The sequence below is a fragment of the Castor canadensis genome, chromosome 17 (genome assembly GCF_047511655.1).
Source record: "Castor canadensis chromosome 17, mCasCan1.hap1v2, whole genome shotgun sequence".
Lineage (NCBI taxonomy): Eukaryota > Metazoa > Chordata > Mammalia > Rodentia > Castoridae > Castor > Castor canadensis.
The window spans coordinates 7,352,868-7,363,922 of record NC_133402.1 but is presented as its reverse complement, the minus strand read 5'-3'; the positions used below and the strand labels follow the sequence as shown (position 1 = coordinate 7,363,922).

The 11,055-nt window shown below is 50.2% G+C and overlaps 1 protein-coding gene and 1 pseudogene across 1 annotated transcript in view; one reads left to right on the top strand and one right to left on the bottom strand.

Moving 5' to 3' along the window:
* The first annotated feature begins 337 nt into the window (after positions 1–337).
* Usp7 (ubiquitin specific peptidase 7) overlaps positions 338–11,055 on the top strand; it is a 48,803-nt gene continuing 38,085 nt past the window's right edge. The window contains exon 1 of the mRNA XM_020178648.2: positions 338–489. Coding sequence (XP_020034237.2) covers positions 396–489 — 94 coding nt within the window. The 5' untranslated portion in view covers positions 338–395. The remainder of the gene's footprint in view (positions 490–11,055) is intronic.
* LOC141418698 (small nucleolar RNA SNORA44) lies at positions 8,241–8,341 on the bottom strand (annotated as a pseudogene).

Genomic DNA, 11,055 nt, shown 5'->3' with positions numbered 1-11,055 from the left:
TGACTCCGCGGCCCCCGCCCGGCCGCCCTCCGCCCCCGGCCGGCCCGCGGCCCCGCAGCCCCGGCCCCGGCGGCGGGAGGAGGCGGGCCCCGCGTCGGCGTCGGCGGCGGCGGCGGCGGCGGCCGCAGCGAGCGACGAGGCCGCCCGGCCCGGCCCGCCGGCCGTCCGCCCGTCTCGGCGCCGCGATTGGGCGAATCGCGAGCAAGTACGTGCGCGTCTCCCTGCCGCCGCCGCCGCCGCCGCCCGCCGCCGCGGGCCGCCCCGGGGCCGCCGCCGCCGACGACGCGCGGGAGGAGGAGGAGGAGGCCGCCCCGCCGCCGCCGCCGCCGCCGCCGCCCCGGCTCGCCGCCGCCCGCCCGCCGGGCCCGCAGCCCGAGGCCCAGGCCGCGGCCGACATGAACCACCAGCAGCAGCAGCAGCAGCAGCAGCAGCAGCAGCAGAAGGCGGGCGAGCAGCAGCTGAGCGAGCCCGAGGACATGGAGATGGAAGGTGAGGCCCGCGGCCGGCGCGGCGCCGGCTTTCATTGTGGCCGTGCGGCCGCGGGAGCCACGCGAGGGGCTCGCCATCTTTAAGCAGAGGCCGGGCCGAGTCCCGGCCCCGGGAGGGAGGGAGCGAGGCTGCACCGTCATGCGGCCCGGCGGGGGGTTTGCCAGGGCCCCCGACCCCCGCGCATTGTGCAGCGCACAAAGCGCCCGAGGTGCAAAGCTGGGCGCGAGGGGACTGGCCCCCCTGGCCCCAGCCCACCTGCACCTGCTGCTGCGCCTCCCCCCCCTACCCCCCATCCCTCTTCCGAGCGCTGAGTTGTGCAAAGCACCTGCAGAGCGTGCAGATCGCCGTGCCCACTCGTTAGTCTGGCCCTCGGCTCTCCACCCAGGTTTATAAAGTCAACCTGGATTGCTGCTCCCGGAGTTTGGTACCTGGCCGGATACTGGGCGTGCGGGCCACATCCGGCCAGGTGTGTGGTTGAAACTATGCAGAAAGCCCCTGAAGCCACATGGCTGCCTGGCAGCAGAATCAAACCCGACGGTAGAGGTAGCTGCGTGTTGGGACCATGTGGCAGAAAGTTTGCAAGGAACCGCGTTTTTAGAGGTAGGAGGGCTTGGTTATCAGGGTTTGATGAACAGGCACATCAAGGCAAAGGAGGTTTGACTTTGGGCGCCCCAGGCTTGATGGTCATTGGATGGCACTTTTTATTTGTCATGAGTCAGAGTGCTTTTTTTAAAAAGTGAGGTAGAAGTGTTTCCTTACCTACCCAAAGGGGTCAGACTGGCAGGAGTCAGGATGGGGGCACCTGAGTAGACCCGGCATTGAGTGGTTTGTTCTAGTTTTGCTCATAGCAAGAATCTTGAGTTTCATAAATGAATGGAGGTTCTTAGGAAGTTGGGACAGTGGTACTTGTCCTGTGAGGCTGATGTCCCTGTGAAAACTTGCTGCTCATTGGTCACTGTCCACTGGGAAACTGGCCGTATTGCAAACGACAGAGATGCCCGCAGAAGGCCCTTGTCAGGGGTGCTTATCAATGCAGCCATGGGGGCAGTGGAGCTGAGTCCATGCCAAGGACTGGGCTATCTGTTTCCCTTGGCCCCAGCAAGGCAGTAACTTTGCAGTGTGTCTGGCTTGTGTGATTAAAGCAAATAGCTTGAGGGATATATTGTGCAGAGAATTTTGTGTATTCCTTTTTGTTTTGCAACTCGTCTGGAACACAGCAAAAAGGATTGCGTTTGTTTCCTTTCATGCAGTATCTGACCAAAACCTAAATCTAGTAACACAAGCTGTCACTGTCCGGTGTTCACTGCCTTTCTACTTCTGAAGCATTCTGGGTACTAGTGAGAATTAATAAAACATGCACGTTGCTGGACAGCATATTTCTGATACAGAAGAAACGTGCCTGTTCAAATTGGATGAGAAAGGTTTTAGTGATTAATGACTGCCCATTCCCATTTCTCGGTGGGCCTCTGTTGGGTTTCATTGTCCAGAAGGTCCCTTGTCCTCAGGGCTTGTGGCCATTGTGAACCTTAAGCACCCACAGGTGTGTCGTGTAAAAGCTGTCTGTGTCTTTGGCAATCCCACTCAACCTTCCTACTCCACCTGGGGCGCTAGGTGCACATATTGTAAATTAGGGTCAGGAAGAGGGAAAGAAACTTCTATCAAAAAGCCAAATGGAGAGTCATGCCTTGTGGTACCCACCTGCCTCCAAAAGCAATCAAGTTTGCTTCAATGCTAGGCTGTGAGTGGGGTCCAGATGGGAGCTAGTAGCTGGCACTTTTTTTTTTTTTTTTTTTGGTCAGTCTGGGGTTTGAACTCAGAACTTCACATTTGCAAAGCAGGCACCCTACCACTTGAGCCACATCTTCAGTCCGTCTTGCTGTGGTTATTTTAGGGATGGAGTCTCACAGGCTGGCCTCAAATTTTGATCCTCCCAATCTCAGTCCCCCACACAGCTAGGATTACAGGAGTGAGCCAGCTCTCCCTGCAAGCTGGCACCTTTTTGGTGATTTTGCCTAGACTCCTGCAGCAGCTGTAGCCTGCCTAGGTGAGCCTTACCAAGTGTGAGGAAGGGAAGGCTTCAAGAGTGCCCAGCATCCTGCCTGCCCTTTGGGCTTAGTGCTATGGGAGGTGGGGGAGCTGGGAGACTGGTTGGGTTGGTTGTTTCCCCTATCAATAGGTCAGGGTTAGTTTGCTCTGGCCTTACTCTGTTGGGGTTGCATTTGTGTGTTTGACTGACCTCTGCACAGCACTTGCATATCCACTGCAGAGTAACAATGCTCTGATTAGTTATTTTTAAAAGCTCCTGTTATGAGCAGTTGGGAAAGTTATGAAGGGAGGAGTGTAGGGAGGGAAAAGATGGTGACCACACGCCACCTGTAAGGCTGAAAAGCAGCGAGTTGCTGCCTTTACATTGTGGTTTCATGTTGGGAGGCCAGTACAGCTATAGCTGTGGGGTGGTGGTGGGTTTGGTACCAGGTCTGGCCAGGAGTGGAGTTGTTTTGTTTATTGTCTAACTTGGCTGGCCACAAGGCCTAGGTCGGGCTTGAAGGAATGACTTGTACAGGGCTGGACAGGTGATAATCTGGTCTGGGTGTGCCCTGTTGAATGTACTGTGTTTTCCCACGGCTCTGCTGCTGCCCACACCAACTAACGCAGACAAACGCTGCGTGAGGTTCTTCTGCCCAGGTGAGCTGCCTGTGGGAGTGTAATCTCTGAGATTAACTATCTCTGGGATAGTTGCTTGATTTTTATATGTGGATCGAAGCAACCATGGGACTTCACCTCCTGGAAAGAATCATCTCTGCCCTCCGCGCTCTGTTCTTGGTGCTCTTGCACACTTGTGTGGTAAATGGACGATCGAGATAACTTCTCTACTTGATTGTGGAAAATGTGTTCTTGCACCCATTCACCCAGATCAACTAACACTGTGCTGCTTTATGTGTACAACTTTTAAGCTTCCATTGAGACAGAACTGTATGTAACGAGACAAAGCAGTGTGGGGATAGTGAGCTTCCATTGGCTTTGGTTGGTGTTAGAATTCTTAGTGAAGCTACAACACAAGCATCAGCTCAGAGCCCAGCAAACAAGAAATTAGGGCAGCCCTGGAAACCGCTCCCTCTGAAGTGAGCAAGTCAGGTTTGATGTTTCAGTCACTCCCTGCAGGCTCAGCAGTCTCCATTCATTCAGGCTGCTTGTTTTCTGATTATTTTATCCTCTGTAATCAAATGACCCATACCTGCAAATATGGGAAGAAAGCATGTACTAAACCTTATTTTATCTCATAGTATTTTTCTTTTTCAGTTTTTTGGAAAGGGAGAAACTGCAGAACAGTGGTGGTCGAAGAGTTGGTTTAGAGCTTGCCTGGGTTTCAGTCTGGATTTCCCTCATGGTTGTTCACCCTCACTCCTGTTGCTTAAACTATTGGTGCTTCAGTTTGCACATCCTGGAAAAGTAGGCAGTTCTCACCTGCACATGTAATGTCCAGGTACCGAGTTGGAGCACAGGTGTTCAGTTGAGTGGTGTTGCTGTGACAGACCTGTTTGAGCTGAGTGTGGTGGCTCATGGCCTGGGATCCCAGCACTCAGGAGGCTGAGGCAGGATGATCACGAGTTCAAAGCTAGCCTAGGTTACATAGTGAGACCTTGCCTCAGAAAACCAAAACAAACAGCAATCCTTGCAACTGAGGAAGGAACCTGCTTAGGTAACGACTAATGTTAGGGAAAACAGCACAGGTGAGGCTGCTTGGCTATTGCTGTATGCAGAAATGCCCTACCGTAATTTGTGCCTTATTAGGGTTTAATGTTAAAGGTCCAGTATCTTGAGAAAAATCAGCTGGATGACAGGAGCTGATTGGATGGGTGCTTTGACCCTAGTCAGCTTGCTGAAGTGGAGAATTGGGCTGTGGCTGGGAAGCCAGGTCACTTGGCCTCCATACATCAGAGTGGGATTAAGTTCTTCTCTGGGTACCCACATCATGTTGCCAAGCCCTGTTGGTTTTTCCAGCCACTGTCCTAAATGAGGCCCTGGTTGGGACTCCTCCAGTAGCCCTCTCACTGGGCTTTGCTTAAACTGGCGGTCCACAGGACTGCTTTGCCTTGTCATTGCCCGGCTTCTGCTTAAAAGGACTCTAGTGTACTGCCTTCCCTGCAGGAAGTCCCACAGCCAGGTTGTCCTCCATCCTTTGTGCTAGGCTCCCAGCCAAAACTGACCCCCACCCCCAGCTTGCATAGCTGGGTGGTGGCCTCTGCTTCTGGATGCAACCAAGACAGATATCCCATGAAAGTGGCTCAAGACCCCATTCCAAGATGGGTACCAGCAGCTCACATCTGTAATCCTAGCTACTTGGGAGGCTGAAATCAGGAGTAACGTGTTTCAAGGCCAGCCTGGGCAAATAGTTCAAGAGACACCAAGTCCAAAATAATCAGAGAAAAATGGACAGGAGATGTGGCTCAAGCAGTAGAGCACCTGCTTTGCAAGCATGAAGCCCAGAGTTCAAACCCCAGTCCCACCAAAACACAACAAACCAAGCCCCACTCTAAGCTGAGCATGGTGGTATTTTTCTGTAATCCCAGAACATCACAGGCTGTGGCAGGAGGATCCTGAGTTTAAAGCCAGTATGGGCTACGCAGTGAGACCTTGTCTTAGTTAACCAAACCATTTTGATGCCGTTTTTCCCCTAAATGGTCTGGTCACCTCAGCCACATGCCTTGCACTGATGGATTCACTATTTTGCACACCCCTAGATTGGAAAGACCATCTCCTATTCCTTGTAGGAGATACATTCTGGAAACACCTTCCCATGAGTTACAGAGAATGGCTGGCTGGCTGGCTGGCTGGCAAGGTGGCTTCATGAAAAGGACTCTTGAAGCCATAAACCAAATATCACTTTGATAGCTGCTAATTCAGTTTTATTGCTTTTAACGTAAGTTGCTTTAAGTAACAAGCTCCCCCTCCCTCCCAGAGAAGGACTATAGACCTTCATAAATTACTGAAGGTTTCTTTTGAATGTTTCTTTAAATTTGTTTTTGTTATTGTTTCTAGTTTTTTGGATGAGTAATATGTAGCTTGGATATTTCTGCTTTATGTCCAAGGCAAAGGAATTTCACCTTGGAGAACAAGGTTGTAACAAGGTATTTCTTGACATGTACCTCGACAGAGTCAAGTGGTAAATGTCACCTGCTTTATAAAGTACTCGTTCTGAACTAATTTGGACTTGAGAAAGTTGGAAGAAACAGGGTTTGAAGTGTCGTGAGTAGGCTAGGAAATGGGGCTTGCCATTTTCGAGTAAGCTAACACATGCCTTGGCTAGTGGAGTTAGATGTGTTGAAACCCTTGAAGAGAGGCAGACCACGGCTGAGGACTGGGGAATCTAAGCTTTTTATTTGGAAATCTGAACAGTATTTGAAAGTTTCTTCTGTGTGTGGGGGTGCTTCCTAAACTTAATGGATACCCCGAGAGTGAGGCTAGCAAGGACCAAAGCCCGGAAGGGAAGAGGGGGCAACTGGGAGAACCTGCCTTGAGAAGCAAAGTGGACATGCTGCTGTTTCAGTCGGCCAGAAGGTTTGGGGATTTGCTAAGGCCAGAGTGTGGCCACCGAGGCCTGGGGGAAGGGCGGCAGGTGTCGTTACTGCTATGCCTGTTGCTGGGTCCACCTGTGAGGGGTGGGCGCCTCTGCTGAGTCACAGCTGTTGATAGTTCTCCACCCAAGTGGTCTTTAGAGCTGCTCCCTCCTTACTTGACTGACAGGAGCTTCTACACCATCAGTCTAAAACCCGGAAGCCAGAAGTGCTGTCCCATGTCCAGGGTGGTGGCCCTTCATTCTTTTGGCTCAATTGAGAATATAAAAAAACGAGGACACTTCTATTTGATTCACCCGCCTGCCTGGTGTACAGCATTAAAAACCTGGGTTCTTGGCTTTGACTCCATGTCAGTAACTAGGGTTTGCTGGCCCCCAGTGCAGGGAGGACAGGTTTTGTTAGTTATCAACCACGGGAATATTCTACCAGGGAAGGTCCAGCTCTCCTAGTAAGTTGTTAAACTGGCATCTGGTTTGGAGCCTGTTGTGTCAGTTCAGTGGGTGGCCTGTGTTTTGTGGAGTGTGGTCACACCCCAGGGTGTAGCCACAGGTGCCTGGGGGGGTAATCTGAGTTCTTTGATGTCCCTCCTGCCACCCCACTCATGGCCCTTTCAGAAAGGCTTGGGAGGGGTGTGTTTTCAAAGGAAGCCATCAGAGCTCTCTGAATGTGTAGGCTGAGCAACAAGCCCTGCCCTTCACCTCCTCCCCAGCCCCACAGCCCCTGATAAACAGGCTGTGGGAGTTGCAGGAATGTTTCATCAATATGACTTTGGGGAATAAATTATTTCAAGATTCTTAGTGGACCCTATGCAATTAGTGTTTGAAAACTAGCATATGTAACACTCCTTTGCCTGTGTACATGGCTACATAGTCCAATGCCTCTTTTTAAAGAGTGTATGGTGGGTAATTTGGAAATTGTTCTTCTAGTGTAGGTTGCAGAAGTTGTTCAAGCAAGCGGAAGTACTTTCAAACATCCTTCGATACTTAATGTTTTACGGCTGTCGTAGAAACCTTGAATTCTCCCCAAGTGAGTCTCAGTGCCTCTTGTCTTAAGCTTGTAAGGATGCCCTCTGAAGTCACTGGTAGAGTGAGGATTGTGGTGGCTTTTGAGCTGCTTTGCCCCCTGCCCCCTGCCCCCTTCCGGGCAGTGCTTCTAATGCAGCTCTCTGAAGCAGGCAGGCCTTTGAGCTGAGGTTGTGTTCCTACTTCAGAGCTGTATTTCTCAATATCCCTGGCTTTTACTGGGGACATGAGGGATGATCGAAGGGGTAAGAAGATTCTTAAGAATCCAACCCTGCACTGTGCAGTCATATGGAGATTTTAGCTTGAAGTTAAAAAAAAAAGTATTTTGATCACCCACGGTTCAGGTGCTGAGTAGCCTGCGTGGCCACTATGTTAGGCAGTGCAGGTGTAGAGCACAGTGTCTCAGCACAGTGCTTGGCTGGCCACTGCTGGTCTAGTCATTGTGGTGGGATGCTTGCTTACATGTCTCTGGTGACACTACAGTCACAGTAAATGCTGAAATGGTATGGTATTTCCTGAAACAGCAAAATGAATGAACAGTGAAAACTTTTGGATAAGTGGTTCCTTGCAAGCCCTGTATGGGCAAGATGATTTGTGAAGAGACCACTTTTTCCTTCAATTTTCAGTCTATAGGATAGTATTACCAGTTGAAATGGACATACAAGAATACAAGCCCTAGTTTATTAGTAAATTCAACAAACATAACACTCCAGAAATTATATTTAGAATAAGTACACATTGATTAAAAAAAATTGCAGAACTTGCATGTTCATAGAATGTATAGGTGATTAGTGGGGGTGTGGGGGGTGCAGCTCAATGGTAGAGCACTTGCCTAACATGCGTAAGGCCTGGGTTTCATCCCAGAATCACCATAAAGAAAGAAAAAATGCAAACAACAAACAAAAGATCCTATGTGTACCTTTGGCATTCCAGTTTTAACTGAGCAGAGTTCTACCTAAAAGAACAATGGTGTACATTAGAGCCTATGCTTTTTTTTTTTTTTTTTTTTTGGCGGTAGCGAGGTTTGAACTGAGGGCCTCATGCTTGCTAGGCAGGTACTCTTACTGCTTGAGCCACTCTGCCAGCCCCGACACTCTCTGAACAGATGCACTGCACACACATTTAGTCTCACCCTCCTCTTCCCGATACATTATAGGAAAGGAAAGGTGACTGGCAGCTGTCAAAGTCTCTCTAGGTTTCTCTTGCATGCAGTTGGAGATCCCATGGCCAAGACAAGCTCTTGGAAACATGCTTTTTAAAGTAAGTTTTATTGCAATGTATCCTCTGTATACAGCTTCAGCAACTTATAAGCTTGTAGGGAAATTATCTTCCACCAGAAAAAGTGGATTCTGACTTTTGTCTACTTGAGTTTGTAGTTAATCAGAAAATTTCACAGGCTGTAACCTGGTCCTGCTGCACAGGACTGGTTGCAGTGGTTGCATGTGACTGGCCACACCAGTTTGACAACACTGTTCAGAGGGATGACTCTACTGGACATGTTGCTGAAAAGTTTCTGAAGCACACTCTCCATTTCCCTTAGGTCACTGAGGGGCATCTGCTGTGGCCACAGCCTTGAGCAGCACAGCCCTTACTTGTCATTTCCAAGGGATCACCACTCAGTGACTGGCCAGCACCGTCCTGGCTGCTGGTTATTGCATCCCCCTGGCCACACACACCCTAAGATGGAGGAGTCTCCCAGGGAATGGTGAACGGGGTGGTCGTCCATACAGGGAAGGAATGGGTTAGGGAGGCTTCACATAGGAGGTGATGCAGCAGAGCTTGAGGAAGGGTTTGTGAACTGCCAGTCTCAGATGCAGGTAAGATTAAGCTCAGGATCCCTAGATGGGGAGTTGATCCTGCATCCTCTGAGTGGGCCTGGTATAATCATGGCCTTAGAAGGCAGGGGGAGGGGAGGGCTGCTTAAAATCAATCAGCCTGATGCCATGGGGCCAGAGAATGTGGTGGCCTCTGGAAGCAGGAAAAGGCTGGGAAACTACTCCTTGAGCTTCCAGAGGGACATAGCCTAAAGACACCCAGTGTTAGCCAGGTCTATGGCAGTTGGTTCCAGCAGCCAGAGGGAGTTGGCAGGATCAGAGGAGGTGGGTCAGAAACAGCACTAGCTACCCAGAGGCCATCCCGTGCTGGGCTAAGAACAGGTGCATTCTCAATTCTCATTCCCACTGTGAAGCCGCACAAAACCAGGACGGTGGGAGTTAAAGAACCTGCTTGACTCAACCAGTGCAGGCAGCAGAGCTGGGATTGGAACCCACACTGCCTGGCTTCCTGGCTGTTTGTGCTATACCATGGCCAGGAGACACTATTGGCCAGAAGTGCAGCAGAACAGTGAGGGGCAAGGCATGGCTGTAGAGATAGCGTTCTTACCTCTGTAAGACTTTGTACCTTTGAAGGCCCCGCTGCCCTCTCCCACATTTCCCACCTCACCGCCCCAAAGTGCAGGCTGCAGTTGGCTCCCTCCACTGAACGTTTGTGTGGTTCACCACACACTTTGAATAGAGAAAGTGGCTCATGCTAAAATAGGCGGGGCCTCTGTGCAGTGCAGCAGGTGGAATTTGGAGACATGAGAAGATACCAAGCACAAGGTCATCCATTGGTGGACGGCTTACTTTGTAAACTAGGTGTTCAGCAACGAGTTTTAATAAGATCCTGGGCCGAAATTCATTGTCATTCCCAAAGCTAACCATCCTAGGGTGTGGGTAGAGGTTTAGATGTGCAGAGGCCTCATTGTTGTGGGCTCAATGTTTGGGCACTAAGGCATTTTAAACCAGAGGGTACACCTCACCATGAGGTCCCCACAGCGCTCTGAAGGGGCCTACAGATCACTTTAGCCTGGCTTGTTCAAGCTCAGCAGTGAGTTCCACATAACTCCTTGGCCATCTGGGTTGTGTCCTCCCTGTTGTCTTCACTGCTTTTATCCTTTGAGACAGCCATCTTCACAAGGTGTAGAGGAAGAGGGTCAGTGTTGCTTAGGATCCTTTGCTGGGCAGAGGTGGAAGGAAATGAGGTGACCTCAGAGCTAGTCTCCTCACCCCATTAACTTCTAGGTAGCTGCGTGACATTTATTTTTGTGGCAGATTTTGAATATTTTCCTTTTTGAACTCTTCCTGATAGTGAATTTTAAAAAATACCCTGGGTGGTGTTAGGCAGAATATTTAGTTGTAAAGTGACAGAAGCAGTCAAACTGTATCAAAACTGCAGTTCAAATACAGAAATCCTTTTCTTTCCTCCTTTTTTTCCTTCCCTTTCTTCTTTTTGCAGTGCTAGGGCTCAAACCCAGGGCCTCAAGCATGCTAGGCAAGTCCTCTTATCATCTCCAGCCCCCAAAGTCACAGATTTAAGAAAGCTTAATTTTGGCTTTTAGTTCTGTTTTGGGAGTGTGCCCTCTGCTCATACAATGCACCAGAGCCATGCTGCTTTTCTGGACCTTGCATGAGATGGGTTATTTATTGATGACCTCTGAGCGTGAGGGTCTACTGGCAAAAATAGGAGATGGACTGCAAGTTTGGGTCAGGATGAATGGTGTCGAGAACAAATGCTGCACATGGATTGCTGTCACTGTGCTGACCGGTACCTGGGCAGGCAGAGTGAAAGCAGGGTGACTTGGTGGCCTAGTGAGGAATGGTCAGTGGCCTTTGAGGTGACTGAAGGTTCAGAATGCTTGGTGACCATTCGCAGGTTATTTGTGTTTTGGTGGGATACCCGAGGTAATGGGTCATGGTAGTCACTCAGTATCCTGGGGAATGGCTGCTGAATGTCAGATGTGTTCAGGATTATTTTTAAATTGGCGTTAGGAGTGACCTGGGGAATCGGAAGGATTATGTCAGAAATTTGTAAAGTGGCGGGGCCCCAGTGGCTCAGGCCATAATCCTAGCTACTAAGGAGGCACAGAGATCAGGAGATTGGGGTTTGAAGCAAGACCCTATCTCAAAAAAGCCCTCCACAAAAATAAG